The 21,339-nt window shown below is 49.0% G+C and overlaps 1 protein-coding gene across 6 annotated transcripts; it reads left to right on the forward strand.

The window, feature by feature from the left end:
• The first annotated feature begins 833 nt into the window (after positions 1-833).
• Positions 834-19,946, forward strand: AMMECR1L (AMMECR1 like). Of its 6 annotated transcripts, none has more exons than XR_010380529.1 (10): positions 834-1,145; positions 2,631-2,740; positions 8,001-8,306; positions 9,562-10,006; positions 11,988-12,098; positions 12,409-12,523; positions 13,150-13,240; positions 14,653-14,749; positions 15,649-15,932; positions 16,410-19,946. XR_010380529.1 is itself a non-coding variant. In XM_064484669.1 (10 exons), exons 4-10 carry the CDS (start codon positions 8,291-8,293, stop codon positions 16,519-16,521), a joined length of 987 nt encoding a protein of 328 aa, XP_064340739.1. In that variant the 5' UTR covers positions 848-1,145; positions 2,631-2,740; positions 7,679-7,859; positions 8,001-8,290; the 3' UTR covers positions 16,522-19,946. The 6 variants fall into 6 exon arrangements, 4 of the variants coding, with proteins under 4 accessions (XP_064340739.1, XP_031307054.1, XP_031307056.1 ...); XR_004136589.2 differs by lacking the exon at positions 15,649-15,932 and having other exon boundaries at positions 848-1,145; positions 16,410-16,931; positions 17,020-19,946; XM_064484669.1 differs by lacking the exon at positions 15,649-15,932 and adding an exon at positions 7,679-7,859 and having other exon boundaries at positions 848-1,145.
• Positions 19,947-21,339: the final 1,393 nt, after the last annotated feature.

The following is a 21,339-nucleotide window of genomic DNA, read 5'->3' on the forward strand; positions in this document are numbered from 1 at the left end:
ATATTAAATTATACAATGACTGACTCCTAATTTTTAAACAATGCTCTTTTTGAGGCTTAGTCGACCTACTGAATGAACCTTGGTATTGTGCATAATTCCACCTGAGTCGTCCTCAGGCTGAGGACTCGGGGCGCCATGGTAGAGATGGGCTCGTGACACCTCCCGGGTGTAGTCTGCCCTCTTCGGTCCACGAGGAGGCTCGCGCGAGCCTGGAGCCTCTCCTGCGGGCCTGGCCGGAGCCAGAGGGTCGGCTGCACGTAAAGCTGGTCTGAGCTGCCTCTTCCTGGTGCTTTCGCAGGCTGCGGCCGGGTTGGGTGAAGAGACGCGAGGCTGGGCGCTCAGGGAGAAGAGCCGTGGGGAGCTGAGTGTCCGGTGCCAACGCGGGGGCGGGCCGGGCAGCAAGGCCGGGAATCCCGACCGGCGTCCCGCGCAAGCACTTGGGCAGCCCCGCCGACAATGCCGCTCACCCGGCCGCACTACAACTCCCAGCGCGCTCTGCGCCCGCTCTGGAGCCACGGCGGCCCGGCGTTCACTGCGCCCGCCGGCCTGACAGCCCAGCCCTGCTCTGCCTGCTCGGGTACCTGCGTGGCCACAGACGGCCCCCTCGCGCGCCTCGCCATCAGCCCCTCTTTATCCCAACTGTCTGGGACTCAGCCCCGATAGTGGAAAGCAGCCTCCTAAATGCAACCCGTAGAGTAGGCGACAGCCAATAAAGTGTGCGGGCTCGAGCCACGTGACAGTAGCGGGGCGGTGCTCCGGCGGCTCCCCCATCTCTATGGTCGCACGACTCGCTAGAGGGCGTGTGGTCCACTGGAGGACTCCCTACATTCCTCCTCCATTACCTCACTGCCTCCGGTGGCTGCCGGGATACCGGAAGACTCGGGTCCCGGCTCGGTTCAGTCCTCCAGCTGCCCGGGGAATACCTCCAGCAGTTCTTCCCTGCCGCCGCCGCCCCGCCGCTTCCTCCTCCGCCCGCCCCCCGCCGGCCTCCTTCGCCCCGCCCCGTCCGCGCCGAGCGTCCGGCCCGCCCGCGGCCCGCTTCTCTCGGGAGCCCCCACCCAGGCGCATGGCTCCATGAAGCAGGAGGAGGAGGCAGAGCGCGAGAGGTCCCGTCTGCCCCGGCTGCGTCTGGGCCAGGAGAAAAGGTGGGAAACTCGGTCCGCGCCGCTCCCTCCTCCCCCGGCCCCGCTGGGCCGGCCTCCCTCGGGCTGCCGCCCTGTCCGCCGGGCCTCCTCACCCCGGGGCGGCCCGAGGGGCCGGGGAGCGGGCCCCGGGGTCCAGGCTGGGGTCCCGGGGCAGCGCGGGGGAGGGGCTCCGGGCGTCGGGGACGGGAGAGAGGCGGGCATGCGGGGCCTGCGAACGCGTGTGCGGGCTGAGGGCCGGGGTCAGGAGCCGGCGGGGAGGGGCGGGCGGGCGCCCCTGACCCGGCCCTCCGGCCGAGGCCGGGCCCCTTTCTGCACTCCCTCCGGGAAGCAGCCGCGGGCTGGTAAAGTTTGGTGGTCTCCGTCGCCGCCTGGCGGCCCTCGACCCCTCGTCCCGCCGCCCCCCTCCCCCGCCGGGCGTCTGGATTCCACCCCCGCGGCTCGGCCCTCGCCGCCCTACCCGTCGCTGGGTCGTCACCTGGCTCCTCCCGGCGCCCCGCGCTCTCCTTCCGCCCCCTTCTTACCTCTCACCTTTCTTTCTGCCTGCTTCGCCCCTCCCCGCTCTGGCCTCTCAGTCCCCGCGGGGTCCCGTCCTTTTCCTGCCCAGCTCCCGCACGCACGCTTCCCTCTTCCTCCTCTTTTTCCCAACTCCACCCTCATCCCGCCCTCCCTTGTGCCCCCGGAGCCCCCACGTCCATTCTTTCTCCACCTTCCACTCCAGGTTTTCTGCCGCCCTCCTTCCCAGGCTGTGGGTTTGCCCTTCATCCCTTGCCCTCCTCCCTTCCCTGTCCTGATCTGAACTCCTCACTTTGCCACACTCCCTCACCCTTATCCCTCTGGGCCTATCCTCTTTCACTGCCCTCTCCTTGGATAGAGTGGGTGGGGCCTGGAGTCTCCTGTTTACATCTTTGGGAAGAACTCAGTTCTCTACTACTGGGGGGTGGGGAGAGTTGGTGAAAAGATCGTGAAGAGATTTCTGCCAGCCTCCCCGAGTAACGATGGGTGACTCTTACCGACAATTGTCACCTCTACCTGGGATAACAAGACGGCCCGTCCTCAGGACCCTGGCAAACTGTCCAGTGATTCTTCAGCACCATCTTTGCAAAGGATTTGGGAATATGTTTGTGTTCTGAAACCAATGGAGAACCTTGAAATGGTATATCTTGGCCTGAGAGCAAGTTTTGATCTAAATTAGTGATGGAGGAAGTTTTAATGTGTGTCTCAGGTTCAGGTTCAATAAAAACCTTTGATCCTCATTGGCCTCCCTTCTTGGCGATGACGCCAAGGATGAGGTGATTTAGTGCATGGGAGCGCCACTGCTGCCTTATGTTTAGATTTTGAAATGTTTTGAATTAAGGAAAGCCTGTTCCTAAGCTTTTTTTTTTTCCCTAGAAAGTGCCCCCTTGAGTTGTAGTTTTTCAAAAACCATCTCTTACCTTGGCACTACCTTGATTTTGTTCATTCACTGCACCTGCATTTCCATCTTAGGTACAGGAAGAAGGAATGGAATCGGAAGGAAGAAAATTCATTTCAGAGACAAAATAGCTCCCCTCCTCTGTTATAGCTGTTCCCCTGGCAATACAAACTTTCTGCTTTCAGTGAGTATTACCTTGGACATGCTTAGACTAGAATTTTGTTGCCTTTTTGTTTGTTTTGGTTTGGTTTTAGGCCTGTGCTAGGACTTCAGGATGTAGGTTTACTTTGTTCACTTCTGTTTTTCTACTTCTGTGTGGGGGTCCTAATGTTGATGATGTTCCTTCCAATTGCTATCTTTTAAAATAATGCAAATATGTAAAGACAAGTTTATTTTTCATAATCCCAATAGGGTGACTCAGATGGTGGTGTAGCATTACACTTACCCCTCATGTTTTTAGTACATAAGGTCTGCCTCTTGCCCCTTGCCCAAATTACTCATTTTTTAAGACGAAGATCATAATCCTGAGGTTAATGCAGTTTCTGTCAAGGTCAATTATTGGGTGTCTTTTATTTGGTTATAATCTTCAGAGATGTTTGGAACATTTTGCCCTAGATCTGCTGTGGTGATGCTGTTTTCTTGAAAATTATTAAAATTCTACACATAAAGTTTTAGAAAAGTTTTTATTACTGCTGTGTCCCCTTGAGTTTATTAATAATGATATGCAAACAATTAATAAACATTGAGTTTGCTAATTATGGTATGCAAACATACCATACCAATTTTTTCAGAGTGCTTTACATCTTATTGGAGCCTCACAATCCCTCTGTGAGGAAGGCAGGGGACAAATATTTTCATTTTACAAATGAAAGAACCAAGTCCCAGAGAAATCTGGCACCCTGCCATAGCTCACATAGTAAAGGGAGGGGATCTAAAAAGAAAACAAAACTTTGGATTCCTTTTATTAATGTTTTTCTTTAAGTTGACATGAAAATGTATAGTTCTGGTATTTTTCTAAATCTGTAAATTTTAAAAGCATTGTATAGGTGCGTGTTCTTTGCAGGCAGAATTTGCACACAGCAAATGTTTTGGGTGAATTTGTGTGTGTGTGTGTGTGTGTGTGTATGATGGGGTTTCAAAACTGTAGAAGTGATTATTTGAAATGATTACCAGAATGTTTGTGGGTTTTTCATCTGTTTCTTGGAATAGTTCCATAAGTAGGCCAGAATTATAGCTCAGGTGCCATTTCACTACTCATATAATTATTAAATTGAATTTCAGTTCAACTCTGTGTCACAAAGGAAACAGCAGCCTGTTCGCTTCTGTATAAAGCTTGATTTGAATAGACATCTGGATACTGAGTAATAACAGAAGAAAATACAGAGACCCCCTTTTTCTTTGTCCTTTCCTCCCAAATCTGTTTTCTTTGTTATAAGGTCATGTCCCCCAATAGGATGTTTTCAAGCTTGTCTTCTGAAGGTAAATCTAGATTTCTTTCCATCTCCAGGATTTTCTAGATATTTTAATCCAGTTATTGTTGGAAATCTAACTACTTTGGTACAGTAGTTCTTTTGGTACTCAATATATACCAAGATTTCTGCAGTGATAGCACATTTAGTAAGTCTAGTTTCTTTTCGGTGTATGGTTGTGAGCTTCAGAGAGGACCCGGGTAAAGGAGAGCTGTATACAACTCTCAGCCCAGCATTCCTTTTCTTTTCTGGTGTCTCACAACGACAGGAACATTGGATGATTTATTAGAAGCATGGCTCTCCAAAGAGGAAAAGCATCAAGGTCATTAGATTAATAACCCCATACTAATGATGCCATCTTTAAGTTTACGTGGTAGTTCTTAATAGAATTTTATTATGAGGACGTTTATTCCTCTAGAAATTGGAAGAACTCAGAGCTATGTTATTTTCATAACCAGTCCTGCTTTTGTCAGTAGAGGCAGTCTAAGTGTTAGTAATAGCAGAAGCTTTAATGAATGGCAGATCTGTGCCAAAGAACTGTTAGGAGTTTTTCATGTCTTGCTCATCAAATGCTCACAAACCAACCCTCTATATTAGCAGGAGCCCAGGTCCACAGGGATGTGACAGCCCTGCCGAGTGTGCATAGCCAGGACCTGGTGAGCCGGGTTGGGATTTGAGCCCAGACGATAACACCAAAACCTAGCCTCTGTCCTCTGAAGATGGGGGTTGCTCTGGGAGGGGGTCAGCTTTTATTCTCAGTGGACTTGGGAGTCCTAGAAGACCCCCAGTGAGGGAGGAAGGCCCTCCCACCCAGCCAGCCAGTCAGTCAGGGCTGCCTCACATCCTCCCCTCAGCTCTGGTCTCCTACCTTGTTTGCAAATATCAGCAACTTATGAGGCGTTTGTATTAACTCCTGAGGCCATAAACTGCCCTCCAGGAAAATATGCTCCAATGGGTAGCTCTTAAAGCGCCCCATCATTCAAAAAGAACAAAAAATTCTTCTCAAGTGCTGTTTAGAACCTAGGTATGGCCTTTCAAAGGAAAGCCATGAGCAACCTAAAGTTAAGTAGCACCCGAGCCAAGTCCTGGACTGACCAGTTACCGTGTTTAGCAAAGAAGACAGCTACCAGCATAGATCAAAGCAAGCCGTTAGCGTAGGAGATGTTTGACCTGTTTTTTGGAGTGGATTGTCCACGTTGGCTATCCACTCTGCTGTGAATTAAACCATTCCTTGGTTTAAGCTGAGTGGAGCTGACACTGTTGATAAGAATAGATACTTGTAGCTCAGTCACTTTCAGCTTCTGACACACAATGGTCAGCACCTCCCAGTGGAACCAAGTATCTAAAGATCAGGTGGTGCCATAAATACTCTTTTTTATTAAAAAGGCTAACTTAAATGACATGGCTAGGAGGGCCCTAGGTACGATTGTCGGTGTGTGGGCACCGTGTTAGGTGTTATGAAAGGAAAAACACAAACGCAACCCGGCCTCTGACCCTACAGGTGTTGGTGAATTCCATGCTGGCTGCAGTTTAAGTGGCTTTGTGAGCCACCCGGTGGCCCAGATCCACGGAGCCCTGCAAGGCTCCCCCACGGAGAGGGCAGGAAAGATGCCTTTGTGGTGGGTTCTAATGAAGGTCTGGACTCCCTGAGTGGTGTGGCAGTAGAGGGTGTGATGACTTTGTCACCACTGACAGCAGCTTTATTTGACACATGCTACATTAAAAGGTCCTAAGAGGTGAAACCGTGATTCCTGTGATTTCCTCAAGCTTTTTGTGGAAGTGTGGGTATTGTCTCCATCTGGTGGATATCCAGTTTTAACTCGTTCATTCTCATTGATTGTTCTAAAGTGGACAGACCGTGGGAAAATGAGATCACTACTCTTGGCCCTTAAGTGGCCCTGGGGTTTCGCTTTGAAAGAGTAACCAACTGAAGGGTTTGAAGGGTCTGAGTGGTATATGCATTTCTAAAGTAAAGGCTTTTACCTGATTCCAGTTGTTTCGGTTGAGCTGACTTCACAGTTTATTCAGTTACTATGACCCCAGTACCATTGTTGGTAGTTTTTATGAGGTTTAAGGGAAGGGTGAGGACAGATGCACTCAGTTTTAGAAGAGGTAGAATACGTGGATTAGGGGTATTTGTTTTTAGCTGGTCAGACAGCAGGTTGGTCTGTTGTATTGAAATGCTGTTACTCTGAGGGCGCTTACACCGTACTCAGAAGCTGAGCTGTTGGAAAAGCAAGTGTGTCTCTGATCATTGTAGGTCCTGGGAGCTGTGTCTGGGACACTTAGTTGTGGTGAGGTGCCCAGTTTGTTGGAGTAGGGTTACAAGAATCTCGAACTTAAAGAGAAACTTGGAGAAATTGATGGATAGTGTTTGATGTTGGTCCTTACAACAAGCAACTTCACATTCTTTACTGTAGGTCACTCAGTATTTGCTTTATGCTGACAGATCAGTAAATACTGGCCCCCTTAAAAACAAACCTTAAATAAATTCAGTAGGAGGAGGGGAGATGGAGTAAGTAGGATACAGGTGAATTATAAGATTGTCCATATGTTGAAAATTGTTATAGCTGGGTATTGGGTTCATTATACTATTTTACTTAGTTTATGTTTGAAGTTTTCCATAGGGTTACATTCACAGACTAAATTTTTAAAGAAATGCCTTCTAATATATTTTTGATGCAGAAAGTCTCTTAACTCTGCTTTTGGTCACTAGTTGAGAATATCGATTAAATTGTTGGCTTAGTGGCCTCCAAGGAAAGCCTAGGCCAAAAGAACCACAAAATTTGGGTTGGTTCTGTTGATTACAAATCATAATTTGGGGAAGTGTGGGGAAATTGTTGAATGTAATCAGTTGGTGTTACTTGTGATCAGGCCCCACTCCAGGTCAGTGATTGTACGTGATGTGTAGGCAGAATCTTCCTGGACTGGAGTTCATCTGCCTTGCAATGGTTTGAAAATCATTGATAACACCTGCAGAGGAACACCTGCTTGTCACCATCTCATGACATGTAGCTCTTCTTCAGGTGTGCTTTGGTGTAAGAACTAGGAAAGCTTTCTTTTTTTAACCTTTGTATTTCATCCCTTCTCTTTGCTTCTTTGAATTCTGAGGCTCTCTAGAGGCAGAATCCCAGGGCCCTGTTGGTGCTCTTAAAACTCTAGCCCTTGAGAGGTGGTCCTGCTGCTTCAGTCATCTTGTGCCTTAAAGCCCGGCCCATGGTTGTGCACAAAGTAGGAAGTCACAGAAGAGCTCAGAGGGCAGTGGCATTCTTCTGGACTGACAGTGGAGGGGGACTGGTAACTGTCAGGGTGATGGCGGAGATGTTGGCTTTGGGCTTCGGTTTTGATTTTTTTTTTTCTGCTCCATTTTTGTTGACAAGATTTTGTAAACTCTTAGGTTGGTTTTTAGTACACTCCTGATGTTTTTTTTTTAATCATGCTGTTAGGAAAGGGACTGAATCCAGTGCGTATTGTTGGCAGGCCTCATTCTTTGTAGCTTGGTGGGAAGACCCAGGCCTTAGAGTCTGACAGATAGATTCTGGCCCAAATCCTGGCTCAGCCACTTAGTGGCAGTCTGGCTCTGGGCAGATTATCTTGTTAATCCTGAGGTTCCTCCTTTGTGAAATGATGGTAACACCGTCTGCCTTGCTTAGTGGTTTGGAGGAGTCCGTGAAATCCTGTTTAAAGAGCACCTGTCGGTGCAAGCACTGCTCTAAGCCCCAAGTGCACAGCGAAGTCCTGGCCCTCCGGGAGTTTCCAGATGGTAAGAGCGGAGTACCTGACGCCGAATGAAGCCTGACATCCAGTAACTCCATTCTCTTAACCACCTGTGGGGCAAGTACTATTGTTATTTTCATTTGGCGGAAACAGAGGGAGAGAGAGGTTAATCCTGGAGGAATTAGGATTTGAACCCAGGCCATTGGGCTCTGGAGTCCGCAGTTTTTAACCATGACATTCTGCTCCCTCTCTTAACAGTCTAAACAAGACAAGGACATCCACGCTCAGAAACAATCTAGTCATTGGTGGTTTTATTGTGTATGTGCATACGGCTTTCTCAAAAAAAGAAGCCCCGTTTCAAGCCAGACATTGAAGTGTTCAAGCTGTTGTTCGTCTGCTAGAGACAACTTTCACCCCCTCAGAATCTCCTGAGTACAAAACCGTGTGCTTCGTGATGGACCAGCACGTATCAGGAGCACAAGCACAAAAACTTGTGAAGTTTTTATATCTCATTCAGCCTCAAGTGACAGGTTGTTTTTGTAGAAATAATGGCATTGCAAATGGGTACGTAAATACCTGATTTGAAAGGTGGTAGAATTTGCAGCCAGAATACTGTGTTGTAGAGCAGTGCCTGAAAAGGCACTTATGTGTTGTGTGTTCAACTCAAAAGAAAACTTTTAGGTAGGACTTAACACACACACACACACACACACACACACACACACACGTATGTATAATGTTGCGTGGAATGCTAAAGCTAACATGTAATGACTTGAGAAGACACAAAGTATACTTTTCTCAGGTCAGCAGGATGTTACCAAGGTTGGTATCACCCACACTGACATAAAACTTTGGATCTGTTTGCCTCCTCCTGTTGATCACTGAAGCAGATGACAGGGAAAGGATCTGGGTCATTGTAGCCACATATCTTTACCTTAGGCTTTTTAAGGAAAAAAAATTCATGAAAGAAGTTTGCTCTCTCCCCATCACGTTGTCAGCTGGGCCTCTGGTTTCCTGGCCCATCTGCCGGCCCATTTTGTGGCATTGGGTGGCTCTGTGTCTGACCACCTGTGTGACAGGGCAGACAGGGCTACCTCACAAAAGGACTGTGAAGCCTGGGCCATCTATGGGAACACAGGTTTCCACTGGGCTGTGGCTGGTGTTGAATGGGGTCTTGAAAGGCTGGGAGGGTAGGAGTCGGAACAGATTGAGAAGAGAGGCAGAGAGGATGAGCGAGACTGTGACCATGGGGGGCCAGGGGCTGGGCTGGGGGCCGGGCTGGGAGGGATGCCGGCAGCACAGAGGTCCAGCCACTCGCAGCTGGAGGTTAGTGTGGAGGCAGGCAGAGAGGACGGGTAAGGAGAAGCATGGAAGCTCCTCTGGGGTTCTGTAGAAATAGGGTGATTCAATTTGGAGCCTCCAGAAAGCATCCTGATGAAGGGTCTGTCTGGCCAGCTGCCATCTCCCACATCTCCCAGTCCCGAAACAGCCCCTTCAGCTTCACACTGGCTTCCTCCCACCTCATTTTGCCCCGGGGGTCCTGGGCAAGAGGGGGCTGTGTGTTGCCAGCCTCCGTCCACAGTGATCCCAACCTTTATGGGAAATAAAACCAGTTCCCCTCAGGAAAGGTCAGGAACCCCGGGCTGGAACCCATGTCCCTTCCAGCCCTGCTGGTTGGCGCCCCTTTGTGACCAGCGTACCCTGGGTTAGAGAGAGTCTACCGGCTCCTGCCCTTCCAGGGAGGCGCCTCCCCTCTGGTGTTTGTGTCCCCTCCTCACCAGCCCTTGAATGAATGCTTGCCTGTTCTCTCTTGGGCTAGGGTTCTGCAGCATCCCAGACCTCAAGCACGGAATCAGGATGGGAAAGAGACGCTGTGTTCCTCCCCTCGAGCCCAAGCTGGCAGCGGGCTGTTGTGGGGTCAAGAAGCCTAAGTTGTCTGGAAGTGGAGCGCACAGCCACGGGAACCAGTCCGCCACTGTCCCCGGCTCGAGTTCAGGACCTCTTCAAAACCACCAGCATGTGGACAGCAGCAGTGGGCGGGAGAATGTGTCGGACTTAACTCTGGGACCCGGAAACTCTCCCATTACACGAATGAATCCCGCATCGGGAGCGCTGAGCCCTCTCCCCCGGCCCAACGGAACTGCCAACACCGCCAAGAACCTGGTGGTGACCGCAGAGATGTGCTGCTACTGCTTTGACGTCCTCTACTGTCACCTCTATGGCTTCCCACAGCCACGGCTCCCTAGATTCACCAACGACCCCTAGTGAGTAAGCCAGCCATGCGCAGGGGACGGTGAGAAAGGCACTGTGGTGTCTTCTGCGGTCGTTCTCTTGAGACGGTCGCTACATATAAAAAGCTTTCACACGATTTGGGCAAAGGGTAATGGGAACAGGATGATGAGACATGTCCAGACAGCACCTGGACATGCAGCGGGTTCAGTAACAACCGAGGCCGTGTTCGTGGGAGCCACGGTCTTGTTGCCGTCACGGTCTGGGCATCAGCAGAGCGGTGTTCTTCGTCTGCTGTTGGTTTGTGTGGCGGCGGGTAGGCCGATGCCTCTCCAGTGGACACATCACACTGTCATGGACCCAGCACTGTTGAAGTCCAGGTGGACCAGGAGAGGCTGAGGGCCAGACTGGAGACCGGGCGCCGTGATGCTTGCAGTCAGGGTCCCCAGGCCTGTGGGACTGCCAGCACCTCACCCAGTGTCAGAGTCTCCTTTACTGTTCTTAGTTCAGGATTCTGTTGTTTGTCCCAGGCCCCCTCAAGGTGCCAATGACTTAAATAAGGAATATGTGTAAAGGGAAGAGTAGGGTGAAGAAACTCATGCCAGCGTTGTCTTTGTCAGAACTGGAAGCAGCTGTGAGCTGGCTTTAAGGAGCACTGCCACCTTTTTTTTGGTGGAGGGGAGGTAATTAGGTTTATTTATTTATTATTTCTTGCACTGGGGATTGAACCCAGGACCTCGTGCATGTTAAGCATGCGCTTTACCACTGAGCTGTACCCTCCCCCCCCTTTTAAATTTCTATTATTTTAGGAGTGGCTTTTAGAGCTTTCACTGACAGGCCATTCACTCCTCAGCTGTTGGTGCCACACTGAGTCGGTGCACGGCCCCCAGGCAGGGAATAGGGGAGTGTGAAGAGAAAGTCCTTGCTCTGGGGAGGCTTGTTGAGTTGGCCAAGCACTCACAGGAGCTGAACAGTGTGTGTGGCACCCTGTCTGGGCAGAGGCAAAAGGGGAAGTGACTCCTGGGGTTGTGTCACAGGAGAGGAGAAGTGGGGAAAGATGTGCTGACTGGGGAGGTGTGCCGTGGAAGACTGTTCAGAACAACTCTGCCTGAGTCGGTTGAGCGTCTGAGCCTGCATCAGTGGACTCAGGTGTGTCCCTTGCAGGAGGAGCAGGGGCTGGCCGCAGCATTGGAGGCGGTGGAGATGGTGGGATTCGAGTCCATTTTGGAACGTTGACGTTGGCTGGTGTGTTCAGGTGTTTTGTTAGAAGGAAAAGATGAGCAGGTGGGAGATGGGCTTTGTGATGACGATCGAAGAAGTTAGGTAACTTGACAGTTGTAGCTGCTTTTTAAGAAGTGTTGACTCAAGAATCTAAGGGGTAAGGGCGTGGAGGAATTTCAGGAAGAAGGGACAGCCCTCTGACCTCTTTCTAAATAACCTGTCACTGCCAACCTGATGTAGCCTAGTGAAGCAGGACTTTGGCCCAGAAAGTAGTAACTTCTGCAATAATAAGCTTTCCTGAGGAGATGTGTTTTTTGTTTTTTGTTTTTTTCAGTTTTTTCTGGACATTATGAGCAGGAGATATTTGTAGTTGGCGGAGGCAGGAGAAATATGGGATCAGTGTGGGGTTGCAGGGAATGCTTGCAGATGAGGAGGAGCAGGTGTCTTCCCGAAGGACGGAACTGGGGACGTGGACACGTGAAGAGAGTACAGAGGAGGAGGAGGACGTGGAGGACTCGTGGAGAACAAGTGGAGTCCCGGGCCGAGGACCAGGAGGGAAGTACCCACCTGTGGTGTCAGAGCGGGGCGGAGCTGTGAGCAGGGCCCGCAGGCCAGGCCGCTCAGAGCCTTCCTCACTGGGCTGTGGTCCGTCTCTGACCCGGGGCCGCACCCTGGAAGGCAGAGGGTGTCCCGAGCCAGCGTCAGAGAACCACCCTTCTTGGGAGTAACGGAAATGAACAGGGGTGAAGCCAAGGTTTTGTTCTTACCGGGATTGTCCTGCGTTTGCTCTTTCAGCCCGCTCTTTGTGACGTGGAAGACAGGGCGGGACAAGCGGCTTCGTGGCTGCATCGGGACCTTCTCAGCCATGAACCTTCATTCAGGACTCAGGGAATACACGCTAACCAGGTAACGGCCCCGCCCGGCAGGTTTGTAGGTGATGGGCTAAAACAGAACAGCTGCCCGCCTGCCTGCACTTCTTCCGAGTGATAGAGTTGGCGTGTTCTCTCTCTGATAATCAGGAGATGTGGGGGCTGTATTCGGGTGAGTCACAGATCAGTTGAAGTAGAGACAGTTAAGAGCATCAGGCTGTTTCTGGCGGATTCGTGTTGATGGATAATGGCTGTTTTCTGCACAGCTCAAGATTCGGAAATGTTCGGGCTGATGATGTTGGCTCCAGCGCCAGGGCAGCCTCACTTATGTTTTCTGTCCCCTCCAGTGCACTTAAGGACAGCCGATTTCCCCCCCTGACCCGAGAGGAGCTGCCTAAACTTTTCTGCTCTGTCTCCCTCCTTACTAACTTTGAGGATGCCAGTGATTACCTGGACTGGGAGGTGAGAACAGCCGCATTTGGAACTCTGCATCTCTCGTTGCATTTGGGTTCGGGTTAGTACATGGTAATGTACCTCCTTCATTGAGACAGGGTATGACAGAGGGGAAGCTGAGTCTGGAAGTAGTTGTAGGCAGCTTGGGTGACAGAAAAGGCGCTGCGATGTTAGGAGTAGGAAGAAATGTGAAGGCTTTCTGTCCCCACCCCACCCCCAGTCTGCTCTGTTGCACAGCCTTCTCCCGTGTCTAATGAGAAGTGATAATGGGGATAAAGGAGAGTATTCCAGGTCCTTCTTGGTAAGCCTTGATTGAAAGGTGTTATCAGGAGCCACATGTGAAGAGTCAGGAACCCAGATGGAAACCCTGTGGTGTAGGTTTTTAATGGAATAGATGAAAGGTAGAATGTTGAGGATTATTGGATGAGCTGTGGTGGCCGCGGCTAGACTCACACGGCCCTCGGGCTGCAGTCTCTCTGGCGTGTGGACCTGAGGGAGAGTCAGTCATGGAAAGCATGAGGCTCTCCTCGTCTCAGACCTGGGGCAGCGGTCAGGGGCAGTGTCGATTTCTATGTGGATGATGGGCATCCCATTAGAGTAAGTAAATGCCATTTATTTGGTTGTGTTTTTTGTAGGTAGGGGTTCATGGGATTCGAATTGAATTCATCAATGAGAAAGGCGTCAAACGTACAGCCACGTATTTACCTGAGGTTGCAAAGGAACAGGGTGAGTTCGATGGGGGGGTGGTTCTGCAGACGGTTCTGGTCAAGTGCTGCCAGGAGGAGGGTGGGGGGAGGAGTGTGCTCCCTTCCCCCCGGCCCTGACCAAGGACGAGCTCCTCCTTCCTCTTCAAGTCAAATGAGAAATAAATGCCCCAAAGTTGTGGGAGCCGGGGAACGAGAAGGGGCGGAGAGCTCCCTGACCCAGCTGCTGGCCTCTCTCACTGTAGTGAGGGCTGCATCCTGGCCCCCAGAGCTGCAGCGGTTACTGTAGGGAAATTGCAGCAGCCAGCTCAACCGTATTGCAGGGGTCACTGTAAAGGGAAGCTGCCCATATTAGCAGGTTTTGAACTTTCAGTCATAAATTATTACACAGTGTTCTAATTGGGAAAATGCAAAATGTAATCTGTCCTGGGTTTTGTTGTCATCTTTTTTTTAAAAAAATCCGAGGGGTTACTGAATTCTAACAGTGGGACGTTAAAGACAGGAAGTGGATGGGCAGGCGTTCTCTTTCAAGGAATATTTAGAAAAGTACTTTAAAATGCTGCTTCTGCACTCTGCAATGAGCAACCCAGTTTTCTTTCTTTCTTGGAACTAGTCTGTTTTTGGAAAACAACATGTTTTTGTTGGGTGTGAATCTGGAACAGAGAATGATGTCCAGTTTGGTGCATCGGTGAATGGACGGTCTGGAGGGTGGCTGCCTTGTTGGTTTCCATCGTGGTTGTGTTTAAACTCTGCCAGAAGCAGGAGGGGGCATGGCATAAAAGGAAGCCTTCTGGCTGCCCCTTTGAAATCATAAACCTGACGTTTCTGTACAAGGAGGCATACCAGGGGTATTTTCTAATGTGAGATGTGATGATAACTTAAGTAGATAGTCAGATTCCTCTTACCATTTGAAAATTGGAAACATTAAAATCGGGGCACCTAGTGCAGTAATTTAGGGGGTTTCCCTTGGTTTTCAGTGTGGCATATTTGGTTTTATCTGAAAATCTGCAAGAACAACACAGCAGTATATGTGTGGACTACTTTCCCATCCTTTCTAAAGGCATCCGTGTGCAGGAGCATGAGCTGCAGGGTCTGAATTCTCTTCCCCTAGAACAGCCCAGGTGGCAGCTCTAGACCAGCGGGCTGGTCTGAGGTGGGACCGTGTTTGTTCCTAGACAGTTGTGCTGGAGTCACACATGACAGGAAAGACTTGGGAGCAGGGCCTGGGGACGGCCACTGATGGGTGTCCGGGGCGGTGTCTGCCATCTGGAGTTCCCCTCGGACCGACTGCCAGTGAGGCCGGTGGGCTCAGGACACGGGGCTGGTGCCCAGGGCTTCCAAAGCCCCAGCGAACCCAGCTGCTTCTCTGTCCGTGTTAGAGCGGGTCCATTCTTGTCAGTGTGTGCTGACCTCCGTGTGCATCTTTCCCCTCAGACTGGGATCAGATTCAGACGATAGACTCCTTGCTCAGGAAAGGTGGCTTTAAGGCTCCCATCACCAGTGAATTCAGAAAAACCATCAAACTCACCAGGTAAGCCACTGTCTCATTTTCCTTGTCAGCTTAATTTAGTTGGGATTGGATGGAGGGGACTTTTGATAGAAAGGGGAAGAAAAAAATTTTCTTCGCTGATGTCTCTAAGCCAGAGAAGCATGGGTGAGGTGTAAGCTCTGAGGTTTATGCATCCTGGGCGTCTGCACAGCTAAGCTGCTAGCAGAGCGGGAGCAGAGCGTGCTGCTGGGCTCTCGGGGTGTCTGTGCCGGGCCCACGATCGGGAGGCTGAGGGGGGACTGGAGGCAGGAGAGAAGGCTCTTGGTGCAGAAATCCATGAGCAGTTGAAGCCACATGCAGTCAAGTGGCGTGTTGCTGGAATAGTCAGAAACCGCTTTTTACAGAGTTAGGAGGAAATGCCTCTGCCTGTTTGGGGCGAATACCTCTGTGGGGAGGCTGCCTGGTGTAGTAAAGTGTGCGTGGACTTGGGGTCTGAATCCCAGCTCCACCACTCCCCAGCTGTGTGACCTGGGCCAGCTGTTCTGCCTCTCTGAGTGGAAAACAAAATTTCCTGTCTGTAAGAGGTAAATGAGAATGCCTTGGGGTGTCGAGGGTGTGGTAAGGTAAGGAGTTCTGGTCCAGGGCCAAGCAGTATTGTAGGTGGTCAGCAGACGCCAGTTCTCTTCCCATCTCTGTTGAAATTGGAAACATGGAGAGGTTTAACTTCTGTGGGTTTCTGTGGGCCTCTGTTGGCCTGCTCATCTGTAAAATGCTGAATAATCATATAGTAACCTCACAGGTCTATTTGGAAGATAACCCAGTGTTTTTGAAATGCTTTGGATTCCAAAAAGAAAAAAGAAAAAATTCTTCAAATACAAAGCATTATTATTATTATTATTATTATAATTTATTTGAACAGCCATTTCCCTGTCAAAATTCAGGAATAATCACCTTGCAGTGGAGGAGAGATTACAGTGGGAAAGAGATGGCTCTGGGTAAGGATTGTCACGCCCAGCTCCTGTGGTCTGTAGCAGGCTCCATAGGTCTGTGACGCCCCATGCTTCGCATCCTGACTCATGGCTCTCTCCAGAGCAAAGCCGAAGTGCTATGATTCTGTCCTGATGACCCTGTGATATGATACGGCACATTCATCGGGGAAGCGACCCCATCCTGTGTAGCCCCAGGATTTTTTAACCTGCTTCACCAGAATTTGACCCAGAATTAGGTATCTGTGCCCCTTTTTAGTTATAAATAACTTGTTTGTTGCTTTTCTGCAAGTTGAGGTTGCCTTCTGTCAAATTTATCACGTTTGAACCTGAAAGTAGATACGCATTTTACACTGGGCATCGGTGCAGCCATCTTCCAATCTGCCACCCGTGTAATCTGACCTTGAAACTCTTCATCCAGACCCTGGTAGCAGATTGCTTAAAAGCAGCCTGATGATAAGCATATGCAGTGTTTAAAGGTGGGACGTGCAGAAAACACATCCTCGGGTGAATTGTGATCGTGCTTTTTCATCTTGTTCATTTGTAATAACAACACTGTTTTCTCGTGCTGTCATTCATTTTCTGTAAGTAAGGTTGCTCTTGGTCTTCCATTTTATTCTTTCAAAATGTGGAGTAAGCTTTTGGTTTTCTCTGCTGAGTGACTACAGACTGAAGTGTTCTGGGTTCCTAATACCCTTCCCTGTTTCCTTGCACAGGTACCGGAGCGAGAAGGTGACAATCAGTTACGCAGAGTATATTGCTTCCCGCCAGCACTGTTTCCAGAACGGCACTCTTCATGCCCCTCCCCTCTACAATCATTACTCCTGACACACGGCTGCATGACCAGTCCCACCCCCCCGTGGCCACCAATGGCTATGACATCATTGGAGCAGATGCCTCCTCTTCCTGGTCCAGTTACTTCTATTACTGCACCATTTTATGATGCTAGCTTCCGTTGCCAAGTCTGCCTCCAGCCGACTGAGGAGGGGGGCGGGGTTATATTGAATGAAACAGAACTTGAGGGGCCCAAGCCTTATCTCAGCCTTTCCTCAATATGGGTTCCGTTGGATTGGGGCTCCTCCATGACTAGTGAGAATGCCGTGTGGGTTCAGAAGACCCTTGGGGTGCAGGTGCCGCTGGTGATCTGCTGCCGGTGTGTTGGCCACAACAGTGGAAGCTGGAATTGACGGTCCGAGAAGGCTCACCCCACACACAGCCCTGCGGCCTCCCCAGATCAAGTAGGTGTATTCCCCTGGCAGTCTGGGCAACGGAGACCAACAAGAAACATTTTTAGGTTGTTTTAAATTCCTTTTTTTAAACTTCCAGTTTATTGCGTACCAAGAGTTGATCACAACCTCCACGCTTCATAAGTGGACGCCATGTTAGGGTTGACCGTGGGCGCCATGAGTCCTCTGGGCGCCTGGACAGAGACCCACATCAAGATCGGAGGCCCTGGGGATGGCGTTGCAGATCTCATCGCTCAGTTAGCCTCGAAGGTTTTAATTCTCATCCCACTGTCAGTTGGATTTTCTGGCACTCTCCCTGCATTGAGTCTCCTGGCACTGAACACAGCTCCGTGGCGTAGCCTGCTGAGGAACGGACTGGGATGCCCACGGGAGGGCCCAACGGCATCGCAGCACGCAGGGTCAAAGGAGAGGCCTCTTCCTTACCACCCGGCTACCTCACTCCTCCACTGGTAGCAGTGCCTACAGCTGGATCTAGGTTCTCAGAAGGCAGAGATGTTCAAACAAGCACTCGGGTTGGGTTCTAGAAGGACACGTCGTCATAGGAGAGAATCCAGGGTCTCCAAGCTGTTGTTCTTTTCAGGCAAACGTCCTGAGGGACCTTTAATAAGAGAAGTTCCTTTCTGTCGTTTGCCTGTAGACGTGGGAAGACTGTTGCTGTTTCAGTCCTGTACAGGACTTTAGAACAAAGCTGTGTAATTAATTAAACAAGGTGAATCTTTATCTTGCCTAACATGCTGGGAATCTTCACCCCACCATGGCAAAGTTCCAAATAGCTCATCTTATTCTAGGTCATTCATACTTTCACATGGCATATCCCCCTTTCCCGTTGTTGCTGATTCCGAGTAGCTGTTGGCAAGTTTCTCCTCCCTCCTGCCTGTTCTTCACTCATACGGTAGCAGAGTTCATAGAAGTTGGGGACTTGGAAGATGCTTTGAAAGCATTGTCACAGAGGCACTGCTGAAATGAGTCACAGGAAAAGGTGGCCAGTTGGAGGCAAGGACCCTGAGGGTGGTGACACTGGTTTTCAACAACATGCTTAGAGAACTCTTGGAGTGGATTGGGGTCAACCCGGTGAACAACAGTATTTTGATTTAATTTATTTTTAAAGTTTATGTGGTGGTGTGGCTTTCTGAAATGGGCAGATATTTACGTGAAAAGATCTTTTGTGTTTCTTCTGCCAGGAGTGGGGGAGGGGAGCAGGGACACGGTCTCTGCTAAGCACAGCTATCTCATTTCTTGAAGAGGTGGGTGAGGGTGAGCAGGCGTGCTCGGCACTGTCTCTGGGAGGATGTGGGCCGAGCTGGGGTGGGTGTAGGCCGATCCTCGGCTGTGCGGGCCGTGTCCCGCCACGTTCCCCTTGTAGTATTCATGAAAACAGGCTTTTGAAGACGAAAGGGTTGTTTTATGATTTCCTGCTGCTGAGAATAATAAATGCCTGGTTACAAACATGTAACAACAGTACTCTTAGGTGCCATGGATTGATGTCAGGGTGGCCAGCTCTGGACTAAACCACCCACCTCCAATTTGTACAACAGTATTGATACATAGGGCTACACTCATTACTGTTCATGTCTTCTACGTTAAAAGTTGTGTTTAATTTCTAAAGTTTAAAAAAAGCAAAAAAATTGGTGCTAAACTTTCACCCCGAGCTCAGTGAGACTGGTCATGCAAGCATTTTCAGTGCCATGCTCTTGCAAGCCTATTTTTTTCTTGTAGAAATGTTGCCCTATTTGTCTTCCCCAGTGTATAGTATGTTTTTTTATTTTATTGAGGGTAGGGTAGGATACCTGCCATTTAAGAAAATGAATAGAAAATTTTAAAACCCAGGAAATGGGGAAAAAAAATCAGTGCACAAGAATCGGGCTAGTTAAGCCCAGCACCACACTGAAGTGGGCTCAGTGGTTTTTGGAGTGAAGAAGCCTTACTCCCTGCACATTCCCTCATGCTCCCATCCAAGTCCAGCAGTGGAGATGCTCGAGTCCCTCTCGCCTTGGCAGGGGACTCAGGAGTCGACCAAGGAATAGTCTTTGGCCCTGGGAAGAGTGGCACAGTCAGTGTCTGTCCTGAATGGAGCCTAGTCAGGAGGCGGTCTGGAAGCGTACAGTCACGGTCACCTCCTGAAGACGTGTGGCAGATGGCTCTCAGGAAAAATACTAAGTCTGGATCATCCATGTGGCAGCTTTGCATAGGGAGATGATGGCTCCGAACTGGAAGTGCACTGCCTTCCACGCACCCGACCAGAGCAGTGAGGCGGATGGCCGGTACCCGTGGGGTGGGCGGTAGGTTTACAGGGAAGGGAGTGTTTTCTGCTCGGTGTTTCCTTTGTCCTTGGGCTGCTCAGGCTGGACAGTAGGTAACCACTGTTTTCACGGACACAGCTGAACTTGGCTGGTTTGGTTCGGAGTTCGTTTGATCCCTAGCTGTGAGTGCCTTTTGGTCTGGAAAGTTGGCTTGTCTCATAATACCCACAGCTGGGACGTTGTCTCCATAGTTGCGAATTGTCCTCGTTTTACATTAACTGAAAGAGAATGTCTTTGATCACTAGAGTTTGTCGGTGTTGGGTTGTTTCCACCGTGAGGTTCTTAAACTTTATCGCTTCATAATATTAAAGCAACTCATGTTAGAGACTCTTTCAATACGAAAGGTTTGTAGTTGAGACATTACATGTATTTTATTGTTTATAATAAAAATCATCTATACAGAAGTCCTGGGTGTTAATATTTGCACAAGATCTGTTTTCCATGATATGTTAACACCTACAATTTCACTAATTGTTGATGTTATTTTCTATTGAGATTCTGGAGCCTAGGGAGCTATATGTTCTTTCTGTTTACTTTTGTTCTTATTTCCCTGAAGCAAGAGACTTTGTATGGCCTTCAGTGCAAAGACTTCAGACCAATTCTTTGTATTACACTTGGTTGCCTCTTGGCTATATAACTTCTGAGTGCAAATCATTGAACTCTTTAACAAAATATTGTAGAGAATAAATCATAATGGGTAAAACTTGTTCTTTGTCTTGCCTCTTGTTTTTTGTGTCTTTTGGGGGGGGGAGCATAGTAGCGATAGTCATTTTTTGAAGGCAGCGAACCAGATAGTATTTATTCAGTCTGCATGTTTTGTGTGGTGTTCATGACCTCCAGTACCCTTGCACTGCTACATTTGTTTGTGGTTGGTAGCAATGCCACTGGTTTTTTTAGAGCCAAGTTTTCTGAACTAAGGTTTGTGAACCCTTTAAATTTTGGATTTTTCTAGAAAGGTTCATAGTTCTCAGGTTTTCCAGCGAAACCAACCTTCCCCAGAAAGCTACAACTTGAAGGGGGGTCAGGGGGAAGATGCTCAAATTTAAGGTATCATTTGCTGAGGTTACTTAGAACAAAGACCCTGGGACATTGGTGTGGTCTGACCTAAAGGAAAATATTTCTTGCTTATGGATGGCCCAGACAGGATGAGGTATGCTTGGAGGAAATGGCAATAATTGAAATAATTTTTCAAACAATAGAAATGTTCTTACGCTGATATTGTCAGCCTTCAGTTTAAATGTTTATTCACAGGGATGTAAACTTTTTTTTTTAAGACAACCAGTTCAACCAGTTCTGAGGCCCTTACACTTGGTATACATTGTCGAGGTTAAATGATAATTTTGGAAATAGATTACAAACAACTGGTTAAGCACAGACTTTGGTAATAACTTGGGTGTGTGAGAGGAATTGTTTCTTAAGAGAAATTACGTGGTTTTAGAGATTAGTATTCCATATTTTTAAAAACAAAACAAAACATGGAATTCCGTATCTGTGTGTATGTTTTGTGGTTTTCGTTTTGGGTTTGTTTTTTTTTTTTTTGGTGGTGATGATGATAAAATATATATAACAAAATTTGCCATTTTAACCATTCCTATTGTCCGAAATGAAAAGCCATGTGGTCAGTGATCAGTGGTCTAATACTTGTGAATGAGGGTGGGGGAGGTGCTCTAAAGCTGCTTCCAGATCAGTCTAGGGTCTGTGACCTTGGCTTGAATATCTGCCTTTGATTGGGCAGGCTGAAGGACTGACTGAACCCTCAACGTGCAAAGAACAATAGTAGCATCCTGAGGAACATCATGACCTTTCTGTAGCCTTCTACATCGCTCATCCCACTTGCTACTTTGTCTTTTATGATGGAAAATAAGTCCAGATCTTGCATCAACTACTCTTAGTGAGCTCTTTTGGGGAGTAGCTCTATGACTGAGTCATCTTTTTAACTCCAGGGCCCTGCATGTGTTTATATAATGGCTTCCTGAATGAAAAATGTGGACAAACCAAACACTGTATATGTTATTTGCTATTCTCCTTTCTTCTCTTCACCTCCTGACTTGTCTCCTTTGTGTGTGCACAGAAGATATTAAATGCTGGGTATCCGGCTA

Source organism: Camelus dromedarius, chromosome 4 (assembly GCF_036321535.1).
Source record: "Camelus dromedarius isolate mCamDro1 chromosome 4, mCamDro1.pat, whole genome shotgun sequence".
NCBI classification, from domain to species: Eukaryota; Metazoa; Chordata; class Mammalia; order Artiodactyla; family Camelidae; genus Camelus; species Camelus dromedarius.

Coding starts and splice junctions, on each gene's coding strand:
- AMMECR1L (XM_064484669.1), top strand. Junction 10,007..11,987: donor AGATTCACCAACGACCCCTA/GTGAGTAAGCCA, acceptor TTGCTCTTTCAG/CCCGCTCTTTGTGACGTGGA. Junction 14,750..16,409: donor AAAACCATCAAACTCACCAG/GTAAGCCACTGT, acceptor TTCCTTGCACAG/GTACCGGAGCGAGAAGGTGA.